This window comes from Balaenoptera borealis, assembly GCF_965194805.1.
Source record: "Balaenoptera borealis genome assembly, chromosome: 6".
In the NCBI taxonomy this organism is placed as follows: domain Eukaryota; kingdom Metazoa; phylum Chordata; class Mammalia; order Artiodactyla; family Balaenopteridae; genus Balaenoptera; species Balaenoptera borealis.
The window spans coordinates 15,517,055-15,534,141 of NC_138863.1; the positions used below are offsets into that span (position 1 = coordinate 15,517,055).

Below are 17,087 nucleotides of genomic sequence, written 5' to 3' on the forward strand. Positions count from 1 at the left end.
TGGCCTGCGTCACGCAAACTCACACTCTTCAAGAACGGCCCCTCCTTCCACTGATGGAAACTCCACGTGACACCCTGTGAGTCCTAAAAGTGAGGGACTGGTCCTAGGATATAAAATAATTGGAGATGCTGGCTAACGTACTAGCCAGACACAGAGTAAATTCCAGCATTGTTAACCAAATTCTGGCAATTGTTTATGACCCCATCAGCAGAACGTATTGTATTATCAACAGAAACCAAACCTGGACCTCTCAAAGGGTCCATGGTATCTAAGCGACCGTGAGCCACGGAAGAAATGCCCATAACTACTAAATAATTACTTTGAATGGTAATGCTCACTTTGCGCCGTTAAGAGTTGGGAGATATTTCTGCTGTTGGTTTCATGTTAGCCAAACCAGTGACTTTGGTGTAGATCCTCAACCAGGGGTGACTGTGCCCCGAGGGGACATTTTTGGCTGTCACCGCTAGGGAGGGTTGCTACTAACATCAAGTTCGTGGAGGCAAGCAAGGGATGTTGCAAAACATCTGACAATGCACATGACAGCACCTCCAGCAAAGAATTCTCCAGCTCAAAAGGTCAACAGGGCTGAGGTTTTGAGAAACCCTGGTGTGGCCCGGTGCTCCATCTCTCAATTCTTCCATTCAATGGTGAGAATGCATACTAGAGTGGAATTCCAAAATCTTAAATGTTTTGCCCAAACGCACACCACATGCAAACACTTTCAGTCCTCTTTGGCATGGAGGTTGCACGTGTCCTAGGAACTGGGTGCGTGGGATGGACAAGGACATAAATGCACACCGGCCCTTCCTGTCTCTGAACTTCTCTCCTCTCCATGCCCTGCTTAAAATTTTTTCCTATATCAGCATTATCTCTCTTCTCAGCACAGAGTTACTCAGGACTTCAAGTAGAAGAGCCAGTTTAAAATTTTGCCTAAAATGCAGTTCCAGGCTCTTCACAATCAAACAGCTAAAGGGGGGAAAGAGAAGGGAGGACAGGAAGAGGACAGGAACTTAACTCCCTCCAGGTTAGTTTGGTTTGTGAAACTTTGTGATATTCCAAGGCCAGACTAGGACCTTCTTCTGACGTCCCATCACCCCGCCCTCTGCTCGTCACAGTCTCCGTCACAAAATGATATACTTTTTCAAAAAAAGTATCACCCTAAACCACACTTATAAAATGTGAAACAAGGAAATGGAAAGCTCGTGGTTTTTAATGAGCTTCACCTAAGGTCTCTCAAACTTAAGACATCAATCACATACAGTAAAAAGTACATTTACTTTCCAATGTCATAGAAACCTAATAACTGTTTATGACAATTCCTCCTCTGGTCTGTACATTGGTGGTTTATTGGTATCTTTCTTTCCTTCTTTCTCTTCCTTCAGCTTGATTCCCATTCATTCACCCCTTCCACAAATATCCCCTGGGTTATCTTGCTGTCTTCTGCAGAGAATCCAGATAGAAAGTGGGAACATTCCCACCTCATGGGAACCCAGAGAGCCATCCTCCCTCTTTCTCTTCCTTTTTGGGGCTGGGGAGGCTCTCTCTTCATAGGGTGAGGACCAACCTGGAGAAACAGGGGAACAGAACTTTCTTACTAGGAATATCTAAACATCACCTCTCAGTCCCCAAACCCACCACTCCTGTACCCTACTGAGTGTTTCTTCAAGAAGTGCTACTTCTTGCTAACTTGCTCAGATGGGCTTCTCTTGGTTTTAATAAAATCAAGAAGATCTGTCTCATGTTACTCAGGGAGCTTCCAGCTCTCTACACTTGTGTATTAAAAGTTTAAGTAGACCAAGGGGGTGAGTGATGCCAGGGACTAGATTTAAGCTGGACTGAAATTCTGTGAACCTCTTTGACAATAACATTTCCCCTCTCTGGCTCTGGAACCGCATGCGCACCCACGAAGTACTGATAGCTACCACCATCCCCTACAGTCAGCGTCAGGAAATCAGCAAGATCTGGCTATGAGTTTGCGTTTTCATGCCTCCTTCAATCTCAGGAAGCAATATTTCGGGGTTGGGGGGTGGGAAACACACTGTTCAGCTCGAAAATTTCCTCTAGATGGTGAAAGGAAAATGCCATCCCTCGGCTTCCACCCCGAGAAGAACGCGGCAGGCCTGCCTGGGCTGTGCTAATAAAAGCGGAAAGTGTAAATGGCTTGGTGGTGAGTGGCTTTCGCCCTTGGCCGGAGCAATGAGATCACGATTTTCACAAAGGACAAGAACCGCCGCTGCCGCCACTGCTAAGGCTGCTGCTTCCCCTCCCTGCGCGGGTCCCGCATGACATCACCGGTGAGCTCCTGCGGGTGGCGGGAGAGAAGGCTTTGCCCAGGGACTCAGTCCCAGCCCAAGGAGGATAAACACGGAATAACAAGGATACGGGGGTATGGGGGGGTGGGGGGGAGGGAGAGGGAGAAGGAAAAAGCAGGACCAAGTTTCCTACCACCACCCTGAACGTGTGTATGGGGTGGGGTGTTGCACCGAGTCCTTAAGCAGCCGCACCCCAAATTCCGTTCCCGCATCGCACACCCCACCCTCCTTCAACTCCCAATTCCAAGTCCAACAAAAACCGACATCCAAAGCAGCCTGGGAAGTCGCCTTGAGAGGCCCAAGGGGGACGGCAGAGAGGATCCCGGGGACTGGGAGGGACCACGACGCCCGCGCCTCCTTGGGGGAGTGGGGGGAAGGCGGTCGCCGCTGCGCCCCCGCCCGGCCCAGCCAGCGGTGCCTCCCCCGCCAGGCAACAGCGGCCAGAGGGGGGAGGCAGAAGCGCCTCCTCCGTGCCAAGAGCCGAGACGGCGGCGCAGGGGGAGGAAGGCGCCTCACCTTACCCCCGATGAGGGGCGGGTCACGCCATGGCAGCGCCCGCGAGCCACAGCGGCGGCGGCGGCGAGCGGAGCCCAACCAGCAGCCCCCGGAGCTCGACAGTGGCCGGGGACGCCGCGGCGGGAGCCCGGGACGGCCGGGACGTGGGAGCCAGGAGTGCATCGGTGACGGTCCCCGGCCTCCCTCCGCTTGAGGACTACGAGTGCAAAATCTGCTACAACTACTTCGACGCAGACCGGCGCGCGCCCAAGCTGCTGGCGTGCCTGCACACCTTCTGCCAGGAGTGCCTGAGCCGGCTGCAGCTCCGCGCCGCCGCCGCCGCCACCGCCGCGCCCGAGCGCCCGCTGCGCCCGCCGCCCTGGCACGGGCCGCCCAGCGCCATCGCTTGCCCCGTGTGCCGCCACCGCACGCCGCTGCCCGACAGCCGCGTGTACGGCCTTCCCAACAACACCAAGCTCGCCGAGGCCTTCCCGCTGGCCCTACGCGCCGCGCACGACCCGCTGCCCCAGGACCGCCTCCCGCCGCTGCCCGCGCGCCGCCCAGCGCCCGCCGCGGCCTCGTCGCCCGCCCCGGCCCCGCCGCCGCCGCCGGCGTCCGCCGAGGACGCAGCCCGAGGACCAAGCGCCAGCGCAGGCCTGCGCGCCCCGGGCGCCTACGAGAGCTGCCAGAACTGCAAGCGCGCCGCGCTCACCGCCGGCTGCGTGTGCGTCGTCTTCTCCTTCCTCTCCATGGTGGTGCTGCTCTTCACCGGCCTCATCTTCGTCAACCACTACGGCGGCGGCGGGCCTCCCCCGGGGGGCGGGACGTCCCCTGATGCGGCCCCGGCAGCCGGTTTGCCTTTGCCTTCGCCCGTGGGGCCCATCTGCCTGTCGGTGGCCAGCATCCTGGCGCTCTTCTCGGTCGTCGTCACTTGGGTTATCTGCTGGCTCAAGTACCGGCCCGAGGGCGCGGCCACGGGCTCGGCTGCGGGCGGCGGCGACGGCCCGAGGGCGCGGGCGGCGGCGGAGGCGGGCGGCGCACGGAGGAGCGACACGTAGTGGGGCCGCACGCCTGGCCTCCCTCCCGTACCTCCAGCGCGGTCCGAGAGGAGGGGGTCTCGGGCCCGGTGCGCTCGAGCTTCTCCGCCCTCTGCGGAGGGCGGCCCCCGGCCGCTCACCCCCTCACCGCCCGGTCACGGCAGAGCTTCGGTTTTCCGCGTCTCTGGCCTTTCAGGCCCACGCTTCCGCGCTGGGCCAGAGAGGGAAACCGAGGAGGCTGGGATGCCGGTGGCAGTCCCATCTCCCTGGACTGTGCAAGGTCAACTTCCGCTTCATGCACCACCCTCATCCTCGCCAGAGTGCACAACCATCCCTCCCTGGGGTCCGAGGATTTGCAAAAAGAAGAGGAAGGAGGAGTGGGATGCCCGCTGCCCCGCCTGGAAGCTGGTTTTCTGTCTGCTGTGACTTGAGAGTTTCTTTAAGGGTATAGGTGCGTGCTCACGTCTGCAGCAGTTGTGAATGGACCTGAATTGTCCAGAGGAAGCATGAATGAGATGTAAACGTGAAAGGTTTCCCTGCTTCCTGGAAGCCCTGGAGAGTGAGTGAGCCAGAGTGCAGAGAGCGACGTTCAACCCCCGGGGGCACGGCGCTGGCGTGAGTTGGGAGGCTGCACGGACCAACAGTCCGCATCAGTGGGCGATTGGGCAGGTGCTCAGCGCGCGTGCGCGCTCACATGTGCCGCTGGAGTCTCCGGAGCAGAGCAGGGGTGGCGCGCACAGGGCGGTGGATCCGTCTGCTAGCGGCCCGACGGAGTCCAGAAGTTCCATCTCCTGGAGACTTGTGATTGTTTTATTCACGGTGTTGCTACCAGAAGTCATTTCATCTTCTGTAACTGGGCTCAGGGAGCTTAACGAGCCCGTTCTCTCTTCTCTTCTCAAAACTGACTTACTGTTGCCCCCACCTGGAAGATATTGAAAGCTATTCACGCGGAAAAGAAACTGTAGGCTCCCCCTGCCATTTTTCTTAATTTCATTTTTAAAATAATTTATTTTAGAATATATAAATCTGGAAATTTTGTGCATTAAGATTTCTGGAAAAGTTGTTTGATAAGCAGTAATATTTCTCCCGTACCTCTAGTCCAAATACATTTCAAAAGTCGGGGAGGCAGTAAAGGCGTGTTGGTAATTGATTCAAGATTTTATACTGTGAAACAACTGACTTTCAATTATCTGATCAAATAGAAAATACTGCTCAAAAAACGAAACTGACAAATCAACTGACAGGTCTTTCTTCCTTTGATTACAAATATATATTATACTTATCAGAAAAATATTATTTTGAATTCAGCTGTTTGATATTATTAGAAATCACTGAAATGTTCACATCTGATCACATTAGATGAAAAAGAATACGTACCTACCCGATTTTGTAACTAAAAAGATGAATTGGGAGTATATGTTGCAGGTGGATTGAATGTTTTTTAAAGAAAAATAAAACCTGAATTGTTCCAAATGTATTTTATATGAAAACATTCTTTATTCCATCTTTTGAAATTTGGAATAAGACAAAGTTTTCATGCCTAAAAATCACAGAAGCTACTGAGGGTATGCTATTATTCCTCATGTATTTATGCAAGCTGTCTGCATGATATCTTGACACTATTAACTGAACTTGAATGGAGCATTTGTATCTATCATAGAGTGAAGTAATTTATGGGCCATTGATAAGTGGTATGGCTGCAGTTTAGGAAGTGCAATATGGTATGTTTTGTGTCTGCACTGTCAATAAAAACAAGAAGCATTTATAGAAAAAACCTGTTTTCATGAAACTTATTTCATGGGGAAATTGTTCTGAGTTATTTTGGTGGCACTTCTTTTCCTGAAATACACATCCTCATCCAAATTCTATCAATAATTTCACATTTTGAATAGGGCTGAGAGAGAAATAACTCACATGTGGGAGTACACTGCAAAGGCATTTCATGGAATTACTTCTAGGGTTTAACGGAATTCCTGAAGGCCAAGTGAGATCTGTTGTATTTTAAAGACTTACCCAATCCACTACTATAACATTCCCCTAAAACTAAACTCTGTTGTCAGATTTTGTTCTGTTTCTGCAAAATGTTTTCAGTTTCCTAATACTAAGAGTCACATTTCAGAGATTGGTTTTAATTTACTTTTACCTCCAACAAATAACGTGTTATTTTTATTTCTGTATTCATTTTAATCTTTTATCCTTTGTTTACCTCCAGTGCCGAGATTCTGCTAGTATTCACAACTGTTTAGTTGTACAAGTGCAATTACACATATATATGTGTAGTTACTAGAATGTACATGCTAGTAACAGAACTTGGCTATGTGGATGTAACCCTGTGTACATGTGGGCACACACATGTGTTTGTTATTTCATTCCCTTAAATTGGCAACCTAGAAGTTTGTCTAAAGTTACCTGGGGACCAGCTTGCTTCTTACAGAGTTTATGTTCCACAGAGGAAGGTACAACAATGACATAAACTGAATTATTCCTCATAAATGAGAAAGATATCTTTGAATTGCCTGAGTCACAACACAAGCCACATTTTGCTTCTTTCATAGGTTGCAGATGTAAATCTCTTGTAATGAGAAATTTGAATAGTTTAAAATCAAATATATATAATTAGTAGCTCAGTACCTGAACATGGAGAGATTATTTTTTCTTGGCTAACTTGGTTTTATTGCTAATTTCTGACTTCTTTATCAGGAATTGAGTGGCAGGATGAGGCGATGGAAAACATTTTTCCAATTTCTAGTGGTTTTCTGGCATGCAGCTGTTCCCCCATTTTGCAGATGTGATTTCACCGTTCCTGCATCACAGGGAAAGTCCTGGTATACCAGCATCTTAGACAGAGCATGAATTTAGCAGAAATTGTTTAAAAGACCAGTGAGTTGTCTGGAGGGCTCCTGTGACAGTGGAGTACTTTTCTCTCTTCTCATGGAAATTCTCATCTTCTCGGAAGAGCGTGACTCAACCCTGGGCACATCTCCAGCTCATGAGTATGAACTACTAGTAAAATCACTGCAAAAAGCCCGACCTTGTCTGGCCTGAATACCTGCTCAAGAACTCGTGGTTTCCATGGCCCAGATTCTGCTTAGGTTCTGAGACGGCTGGTTAGAATTATCTTGAGGCTTTTATAAAATCTAAATTTCAAGTGAAAGAAACTCATCTTGTCGGTGACAGATTAAATACTTGGCCTCTAAATGTAATATGATTTGGTGAACTGTGTCCACATCCATAAAGAGCCTTGGTTTGGGTTCTAAAGACCAGTCATTTTACCCAGCAGATATGAGTCTGAATAATGGCTCTCTCCTTTCTTGGAAGGACCTTGGCAAGTTATTTAACCTCTTTGAGCCTCAGATTCCTCATCTGCAAAACGGGAACAAAAAGAATCAGCCCTGCTTTCCTTCTGGGGTTGGCATAAGGATCTGTATACATAGGAGGGTATATGGGTGAAAATGCTTTGGAAACAAGCCCTATGTGGATCTTTAGTTTTGTTTTCATTCAGGTTTGCGAGGGTCTAATATCACCTCCTCAGAGAGGTTTGTCCTCACCACTCTATCCCCAAGAGAATATCTATTGAAGTTTTATTTTCTTCTTAACACTACTATCTGCAGTGGTCTTATTTATTTGTTATATGCTTTATCTCAATCTCCTGCAACCAGAATGTAAAAACAAGGGCAGAAACCTTGTCTGGTCACCCACTCTATCCACAAAGCCTTAGCCAGTTTTTGGCATATGCTAAGTGGCAGATAACTAGTCTGTTGACTTGGCTTAATGGGAAACCCTGGTCTGAGTGTTAAGTGACTTGGCTCCCTTTTCTCACACTTCCCCTCAATAACTCCTGAGACCCTGGGGCACTTAGGTAAACAATTGCTTTCCCCCGACTTCATAAGGAATTTTGAAAGGTGAAAAAATATACCAAAAAGCACCTTGAGTTATGAGAAAAATCAGTTCAATTACAGCAAAACTCTAACTGCAATATAGTCAGTGAAAGGAGACAGTGGAGAGACTAAAAGACATTTGGCCTCCATTTCCGATCATTTCCTGCATTGTAAGATTTCAAGGTATGAATCCTTTTGGCTACCTTCTTTATAAGCACGTCTGCCCCATCCCCTCCAAAGCTAGCAGCACCTACGTAGTTGGGATAAGCTTACAATGCAGTGAAATTTCCCCACAACATTGAGAGCAAGATCTATTAAATTTCTCATTATGTGTTACTCCCCGTTTTACTAATTCTTCAATCTTTGCCACTTTAAATAAATTATCCTTCAGAGACTTGCTAAATTTATCATCTCAGTAGCTGAGTAATCCCCTATTAATCTGTGATCCAACTCATCCTCTTTAATCATTTAATTCCCATTAGCTAATATTTGTATTTTAAATTTCTGTTATGATACAAAGGTGATTACCTTCATGCCATGGGCATTGAACTGCATCCCTGTTAAAGGTAAATAGCATACTTCTTCCTTTGAAACAATACGTTTTTATTGTATATGTTATAGCATAAGTTTGTGGAATATCAAGTATTTACTACAGTAAATATTTATGAAATGAGTACTAGAAATGACTGTAGCCGGATCTTGGTTCCAAGTTATGTGAATGAAGAAATTATGAGAGAGATTTTATCTATCTTTTGCTAGATCTCTTTTCATTGTGCATTTAAGAAAAGCTTTGTAATACATACCATTAGCATTGTTTCTATCCATTGATCAAACTCGCAGCTTCCCTTCTCTTACACAAAACTAAAACATGCCAAAGAGAGGCAAGTTTGCTTCTGTGATAAATTCCCCATCATGCTTGGTTATAAAATACATTCAGGGAAGTAAGAGTGTTCAACTTCCAAGAATATTCCTAGGAGCTCAGGAAGAATGTGCACACTTCCTTTAGAAAAAATTGTCTTTGCATGTAAAATTGGATTATCTTTGGCTTAGAAATACCACATCTCCATGGGGTGGAAGAGGGGGTAGTGCTGAAGTAGGAAGAAAGAAGGTAGAGAAGATGTGCAAAAAAGTTCTCCTAACCCCTAGTATTACAAACACACATTCCGAAATAAACGGGAGAGAAAGTGTTTAATCGCTGCAAGAAGAGAACACTTTTATTTCAGCAGTTATTATTTCAAGAACCATGGTAATAATTGAGTGGCTCAGCTATCTCTTACCACAATGACAGTACTCTCTATCATATGGAAATGATACTTTGATAAGATTTATATGTCTACTGTGTGTGCATTTAAAAATAGTTTCTAGTCAAACTTGGGAGGTGGAGAGCACTTGCACCTGACTTGCAGCTTGGGGCGGGGGCGGTGGGTGAGGTGGGGAGGGGAAGGATTAACTTCAAGTTGTCAAGCAGACAGTTTTTGCTTGGAAGAAAATTTGGGACTGAACTCTGCAAGGAAAAGATTTGTCCCTAGAGTCAATTTCTTATTAAATTCACACACAGCAAACTTATTTCCTGATTGGAGCCTTAGCAGAGGTTCTCAACTCTGGCTGCAGTTTAGAATTACCTGGAGCGCTTAAGAAAAAAAAAACAAAAAAAAAAACCACCAAAACGCGGAAGCACCCGTCCCGCCCCCGGAGACATTTATTTAATTGGTCTGCGAGTAGGGGTGGGGGTGGGGAGGGGAGGCGCAGCAGTAGTTTTTAAAAGGCGCCCCAGGTGATTGTACTGAGCAGCAAGATTTGAAAGCCATTCTACTTCACAGCGTTTTTTATTGAAATGCGACGTTCTCCCCAATCCCACTTTAATGAACTAAACGCCGCCAGGTTTCTTAGAAAATGGGATTGTGGACTAATGCTTGGATTTTGGAAATGGCCATAATTTGGATAACTATTTGTTGCTCTGACTGTTCCCTCTGACTCTCCACACACACGCACACACTCACACTGTTGACTTTGTGTTCCCAGGAAAGTTAGGTAAATATTTGCCTCCTAATCGCGCGCGCTCGTGATCTTCCCTAATGTGGCGGGGATGACGGCTGCGCCTCCGCACCTTACAGGGCTTTTCCGTGGGCTCCCCTCGGTCCCTCAAAATAGGGGTGTGCTTTCCAAGTCAAAATTCAGTGACAACGTGGGGATTTGAGGGTGGATTATGTGGATAACCAGGAAAGTCTAGAGGTTAAATTAACAAAACCTCGCCAGTTGACAGCTGTGGGTGTCATCGCCCGTGACAGCGGAAGGGGAAGCTGCTGGTCACCAACAGGTGTGGACGTGCGAGCAGATCCAGAGCAGAGAGTAGTGTTTCAAGATATTCGCTACGAGAGTTATTACATTCTTTCCAAAGACCCTTCCGAGTAGCCGTTCAGCGTGCAAATTAATTCCACACTCTTGGATCCAGGTGTAAAGGGATTTGCGCTGAGACCCAGCGGCCAGCGGGCGGTGGGAGGAGGAGGATTACCTCGATTTCTCTGCGTTTGAACGCGGACGCCCGAGGTGGCTCGGAGCTGAGCGCAAGGACTATCCGGAGAGAAGTGCGGGCGCGGGGACCGCCGAGGGCAGCCAGCGCGGCAGGTCCCCGGGGAGGCTCCTGGGCGGGCGGGGTGGAATCAGCATCCTGCGGCTGGCCTGTGCCCGCCCCCGCGCAGCCTCCTGGGCTGGAGGGAACTCGAGGCCGCCCGGGGCGACAGGCTAGTCCCCGCACAACTGGGCCAACGACAACGACTTACGCGTGTCCCTTTCGCAGCCCCCGACCCCAAACCCCAGCCCAGTAACCCCCAAGCTTGCGATCCCGAAGGGCAGGCCGGGGAGAAGTCGAAGACACAAAGATGCTGTCACCAGCCCATTCGTCGCGCGCGGGGGAACCAGCTGGCACAGCACCTTGCAAACCCAGCCACTCGACATCGCTGCTTAGCTTGTTTATTTGTTTTGTCTTTGTATGGAAACTGGTCTTCAGCCCTAACTCTCTGGATTCTGTGACGTCCCGATTTCAGGGTCTGAAGGTCTATGATCCAGTCGTGTCCTTACCATCTTTGGATGTCCACCGCCCCCCCCCCCAGCGCCCGCCCCATAGCTCTCGGTTCGCATCAATCTTCCTTCCTCCCTCCCTCCCTTCCTTCTTTCCTTCCTTCCCTCCCTCCCTCCCTTCCTTCTTTCCTTCCTTCCCTCCCTCCCTCCCTTCCTTCTTTCCTTCCTTCTCTCCCTCCCTCCCTCCCTTCCTTCTTTCCTTCCTTCCCTCCCTCCCTCCCTCCCTTCCTCTTGCCCCCGCTGCGGGGCTTGCGGGATCTTAGTTCCCCCACCGGGGACTCAATCCATCCCCGCAGTGAAAGCGCGGAGTCCTAACCACTGGACCGCCAGGGAATTTCCCGCATCTATTCTTAAAAAGAGCAGAGAAGCCCCAAATATGTAGGTTAAGAAGAAAGAGACACCGAGTGCGGTGGCTGCGGGGCGCGGAGTCGCTTGTCTGTCCGTCATTTCTCTGCTGCTTTTTGGTCCGCAGCCCGGCTTCTCCCCCAATCCTAGCCCCGCGGGCCTCCGAAACCCGTTCCCGCCTCCCGCCGCCTTCCGCACTGTCCCCACGGCTTTCAAAGACGCAAAAGGTGTCCTGACAAACCTTCCCATTGTCCGGGGGGCGGGTCAGCGGGACATGGACGCGAAGGGTTGGGGGCTTGGAAATACCTTAGGCATCTTCGGGTTTCCTCTTGGAAATTCCTCGCAGTTCCCCGCGGGGGCGGCGCTGGCATCCTACCCCAGACCTTCCACCACCACGAGGCGGTCCACAAGACGGAGAGGCTCGCCACACGGCTAGGGGCCTAGGAGAACTTCAAGAAGCCCGGCCCACGCCACGTTCCAAATATAGCGCTGATCCGCAGGGAGCAGGAAGATTTGGATTCTTTCTGCCAATACTCACCAGCTGCCTGCCACTTGTCCGGCCCGAATTAGGAGCGGCTGGATGGTGCTAAGTGTCTCAGGTTCTTCTCCGCATGGAAATATAGGCTAATAAACTCTGGGAGTAAGAAAACGGGTTGTTTAAAATAAGCAAAAATTTTAAAGTGGGATTGTTTCATTGGAAGGTTTTAAAAAGGGAACTGAAAGGGAGTAAATTTCCAAATTATTTTCAATCGAGATAAGATAGATCAGTGCCTACCAGAGGCATTAAAGGTAACTTTGTTGAAATTTGTTTACAACCAGAACAGGGCAAACAATGAGAGGTAAAGTATTTAACCAGCTCCCAGGTTCCATCCCTTTGGGGTTCGATGCCAGCGTTAGAAACCTGTAGGGCTTTCTAACTGAACAGGAGTGGCAACACCACATTGTCGGGGGTTTAAATCTTAGTTTTGTTGCTTCCTAGCTGTGTGACCTAGAGCAAGTTAAGTAATGTCTCTGGTCCTTTCTTTTTTCTCATTTTAATTGGATACAATCTAGGTTTTTTTAAGCAGTAAGTAAATTAATCTTCGTAAATGGCTGAGGATAATGCCAGTACCTATGAAGTGCTCGATACATATATGCTATTACTCTTATATAATGTTTTATTACTATTATATAATTATACAATGATAATGCGCCAGTATGATTAAGTGCTATTGTTGCCGCACAATTTCCCCAGTTCTCCCAAGATGGGGAGCCCAAGCCTCTAGACCAAGGAGTGCCAGGCTTTCTGAGGACTCATGCTGCCAACTCCAGGACACCGGGCATGTTCTGAGAAGTCTCCTGGAAAGTGTGGTCTGATTCCTGGGAGGGAGCCTGGGACAGGTGATGGAGAGATGGCTTAGCAGCCTGTAGTGGTGGGGAGAGTTTGGTGGCACCAGAAAAGCCTGACCTCCCTACCCTGGTACTTTGATAACTGGTACCTTAAAAGCGTTTGTTCCAAGTGTTGATTTTATCCATCCTTTCTCCCATCACCCTGAACTTCTGTAATGTGTGAGTGGGCAAAGTCCTATCTCTATTTCTTGTTTTTAACATAAATGAATTCTAAAACCTTGGGAGCAAACTAAATGACTTATTCTTAAGTCAACTCTCTGTATCCTGGTAGCCCTTAGTATACAAGTATCTCCCCCATGACCACATATTCTGGAACAGTGAAATTGGAGATTCAGACCACTTTTCCCAGTGCAAATGTGTCCTTCAAATTAGAAACAGTCATTCCTTGTTGTCTACAATGAACCCACCTTGACTAACATCAATTAGGATTTTTAAAATCAGCAATATCTTAGTCATAATGTTTCTTCAGTATTTTGTTATTCTCGCTCCCCCTCCCCTTTTCAGTCTTCAAGCAATCCTCTTTCCTTCCAGGACTTTTCATTTTCTTCTCTTTTGTCTGTCTCTGAAAACTTCTGTTTTTAGGGTACTTTCCTGCTTTTTGAGCTCAGGAATCTTCTTTGATTTCTCCCTCCTGGAGTGACTTGCCAATCTCTCTACAGAGTTCACAATGCTCCAGGATCTAGCTCCTGCCTTCCTGGGTCATCCTGCCCAAATGAAACCACACCATTTGCTCCTTTCTGAAACTGGGGCTTCCTCACCAATCAGAGGAGGAGAGTGCATGCCTCCTCCCCTACCTGGAAATGTGACCTTGTTTTGGGGGACCTTTGATTATCGTTTCTATTACAGGGATGACTCTTATGATCTCATTGTAACAGGACAGCCTGGGCTTTCTGAGAACCTCCTCAGCCTGCTTTGGAGATAGAAAACATAGGTCTGGGCTTCCCTGGTGGCGCAGTGGTTGAGAATGTGCCTGCTAATGCAGGGGACACGGGTTCGAGCCCTGATCTGGGAAGATCCCACATGCCGCGGAGCAACTGGGCCCGTGAGCCACAACTACTGAGCCTGCGCGTCTGGAGCCTGTGCTCAGCAACAAGAGAGGCCGCGACAGTGAGAGGCCTGCGCACCGCGATGAAGAGTGGCCCCCGCTTGCCACAACTAGAGAAAGCCCTCGCACAGAAACGAAGACCCAACACAGGCAAAAATAAATAAATAAATAAAAAGTGCTTAAGTAAAAGACTATGAAAATCATGCATAAAAAATGTTGTTAAAAAAAAAAAAAGAAAACATAGGTCTGAGGTGCTACAGGGATTCCCTTTCCACATGGGCCTTCTTACCTCTGCTGCAGGTACACACTGTTTCTCTTTTTCTCCCTTACTAAGGAGCTCCAAAATCTAGTGAGACTTTATCAGTAGTTTTCTGACAAGTAAGAACTGCTCCCTTTTGCTGAGTAGTATTTCTGCTACCATTCTGAGAAAGCCATGGCCTCCTTTCAAGCCCCCACTGCAGGGCTGCATGCTGTTGTCTCTACTTTATCTGCTGGTTCCCTTGATCCCAGACTTTCACAGGGAAAGGTGTTTTCAAAGCCTTCCTATTAATAACGTGTGAAGCCTTGTGAAGACATTCTCTCCTGAATGGTCCTGCTGGTATCTTTCGCGTTTACCTCACAAGGCCATCAGCTGGGGAAGGATGACTGCTTCACTAGGGTCTAGGGATCTTCTGGAGGAGTCCTTCCTTTCCCCTTCCCCTCAGAGTGGTGGCAGCTGCTGGGAACCATTCAGGAGGGACACGCACGTTAGCCCCACCCTGTGGAGCAGGGCATTTCTAGTCTGCCCAACTTTTCTCCTGCCTGGAAGGACTTTTCTCCGGTTTGGGGAATGGGAATGACAGGTCCCGGTGACTGGGGGGTCTGGATACCAAGAAGTTGGGCCTTCATTTTCTTTCAAATAGTAATGCAATTTTCAGACAATGGGCACTGAGAGGAAGACTCCCAAGCTCCTGCTGGATTTTTGAGCCACAGACGTGGGAAGGGAGGCGACAGGGAAATCTCGATCTCCCGACCCTCAACGGTGACGTCTGCCTTACTCCCAGAGGTGGGGTGAGGGATGGCTTCAAGGAAGCCTCCGTCTGTTGCTGGGAAGATTCAGTCCCCTGTCACCCCTTTAGTAGCCTGAATGAAGTGTCTTCAGAAAGAGGACAGTGGGAAACATCTGGAGAGACTTCAAGCCGCAAGAGGACCCAACAGCTGCCTCTTTCCAGGCAGAGCACCTCTGCAGGTTTGGCTGCCCAGGCCCGGGCCCCGAGTATGCCAGGACTTCAGGATGCTCCACCCACTGGCAGTAGTAACTCCTTAAGGTGTTTTCCATCTACACGGTTTTTTCACTTTCTCCCTTCACCCTTTTCCTTCCTTCAGCAATCACTCCTTCCTACCTCCCTTCTCTGCAGGAATCTACCTCTTCTGAACCTGCCCAGGCCTTTTCCGCTGAAATAGCAATGCCCCCGCCCCACTCCACCCCACTCCAAGGTTGAACACCCCTTCTCCCCCTAAGTTCTTTGAGCTTCGCCAGAGCTGAGCTGCATTCTTACAGTCAATCTCTTGACAAGTTACATTTATATTCTCTTAGGTTATTTTCTGGCACATCGGCTCTGCCAGGATGAGGACTGTGGTTTGTTTTCATCACAAGGGTAGCCCCAGCCCTCGGAAAAGCACGTAGTAGACGCTCAAGAAGTATATGTGGAATAAATGTGAAGCTCTGAGACGGCTCTGGGAACACAGCCAGAAGACAGGCCGACCATTGCGGGGGGCGGGGGGGAGGCAGGGGGAGAGTAAGGTAATCAAAACTGCCCCAGGGAAAGGCTTCAAAGGCCAGGCTTGCAAGTGTCTCAGGCCCTGGAGATGACCAGTGAGTAAAGGAGCCTGAACATTTAGTGAAAATTTTCGGAGGGGGAATGAATGATTGAGAGAGTGTCGGACACGGAGTATGCCCAGCCCCCGCACGGAGGAAGCCTCAGGAAAGAGGGCGACGCTCCAGGCGCTGCTAAGCCAGGAGGGTGGTGCTAGCCGGCCACCGCCTCGCTCACCTCTGGGCTCCGCCAGCGCGGCCCAAAGCAGGGCAGCAGGTGCCGCTTCTCCTCAGGCCATCGGGTCCCCAGGGCGTGCGCCAAAGCAGGCTGCTCCTGGCACCGCGCTCATGAGAGAAGCTCAGATTGCGCGTTGAGACCTTCCGCCTCCTGGGAAGGCTACGAAAAGCCCGCCCGCCAAGGACGCGGAAGGAGGCAAGGGCGGGCAGACCAGTCCTTTAGGGTACAGTAGGCTGAAGGCCCAACCTCCGACGCCAGGCTGGAGGTTGCAAAACCAAGAGGGGCACCTAGGAGCGCCCCCTACGTCCTTCGGGGCCGGATCCTCGCTGTCCGATCTCAGAGAGGCCACGAAGAGGGCTTGCGTAGCACCCACCTCTTCCGCTATGGCCTCGGAAATAATTACCCTATTAGGTTTGTGCCCTGAATTGCCCCCCCCCCTTTTTTTTAAAATCCGGCAGAATCTCTTTATGGGGCTCCAGCGGAAGCATCTCAGCTCCGATGTTCCAGGTTCAAGGTGCAGAGAGGACGGGACCTGCTAGGATGGCGTAGGAGGGGTGGGGGGAGGGTGAGAAGGAGCTCAGGCCGAGGGAATAATGCTGGCCAGGTTGAGAGGGGTGGTCTCACAGACACCCTACCGCAGGACGCTTTCCGGAGTGAGCTCAAGGGTCCCTGCCCTCAGCGGACACAGTGCAGTGGGGCTGCCTGGGAGGAAGCTGAATTTGGCGGCCCCATCTCCAGCCAGCTTTCCCACACGGGACCTGGAAGCTTGGAGCTTTCCTGGGTTTCTCTGCCAAGAACTAGAGCCCCACCCCTCCCACGCTCTCCTGCCCAGTGCAGGCGTCCTCTTGCACCCTCCAGCGCCTCGGAGGGTTTGGCCTCCTGGACAGCTTCTAAGGTCCTCCCCGCCCCGCCCCCCAGGGCAGCTCTCAGGGGCGTCCTCGGGGCGACAGGACTGGGTTTTCTTCTCTCCACCCCTGTCTCATTCGGGCTCCGCAGAATCGAGTTTTGTCCGGCTCATCCTGCGAGCCTCCAAGGGAAGAGGAGGGTGGGGCGCTGGGTGGGGAGCAGGGGGCCGAAGAAACTGGCCGTGGGGTGTGTTCGAACGAGTCTGCTTGTGAGTTACTGTGTGAGTAAACGAGCGAGTGCCCAGATGCGGGAGGGACCTGCGTGGGGGGCACGGGGCTCTGTCGGGGCTCCGGGAACCGTCGGGCGGGCGCGCAGCAGGCTCTGGGCTCGGGGAGAGGCCTGGCGTGGCCCGGAGAGCCCCGTCCCCCCCGGCCGCCACTGCGGCGCCAGCCGGGAAAGGTGGACACGATGCGGACACCGCTGGCTTCTCGTCTCCTTCCCCAAAGGCGCTCCGGGAAGGGATTAGGCGCCCGCTGTACTTTCGCTTTGGGCCTGATTGATGCGCCCCGCGCACTGAGGGCTGCGTAATTAATAAAGATTACGCCCGTTTTGTCGAAACGTCCCTCTTA

At 50.3% G+C, this 17,087-nt stretch overlaps 1 protein-coding gene across 1 annotated transcript; it reads left to right on the forward strand.

Moving 5' to 3' along the window:
- The first annotated feature begins 2,639 nt into the window (after positions 1-2,639).
- On the forward strand, positions 2,640-10,559 carry RNF228 (ring finger protein 228). The gene has a single exon (XM_082396825.1). It carries the CDS (start codon positions 2,858-2,860, stop codon positions 3,863-3,865), a length of 1,008 nt encoding a protein of 335 aa, XP_082252951.1. The 5' UTR covers positions 2,640-2,857; the 3' UTR covers positions 3,866-10,559.
- The last annotated feature ends 6,528 nt before the right edge of the window (positions 10,560-17,087 follow it).

Bases quoted from the DNA above. Each gene is read 5' to 3' on its own strand.
- RNF228 (XM_082396825.1), top strand. From the start codon at position 2,858: ATGGCAGCGCCCGCGAGCCACAGCGGCGGCGGCGGCGAGCGGAGCCCA.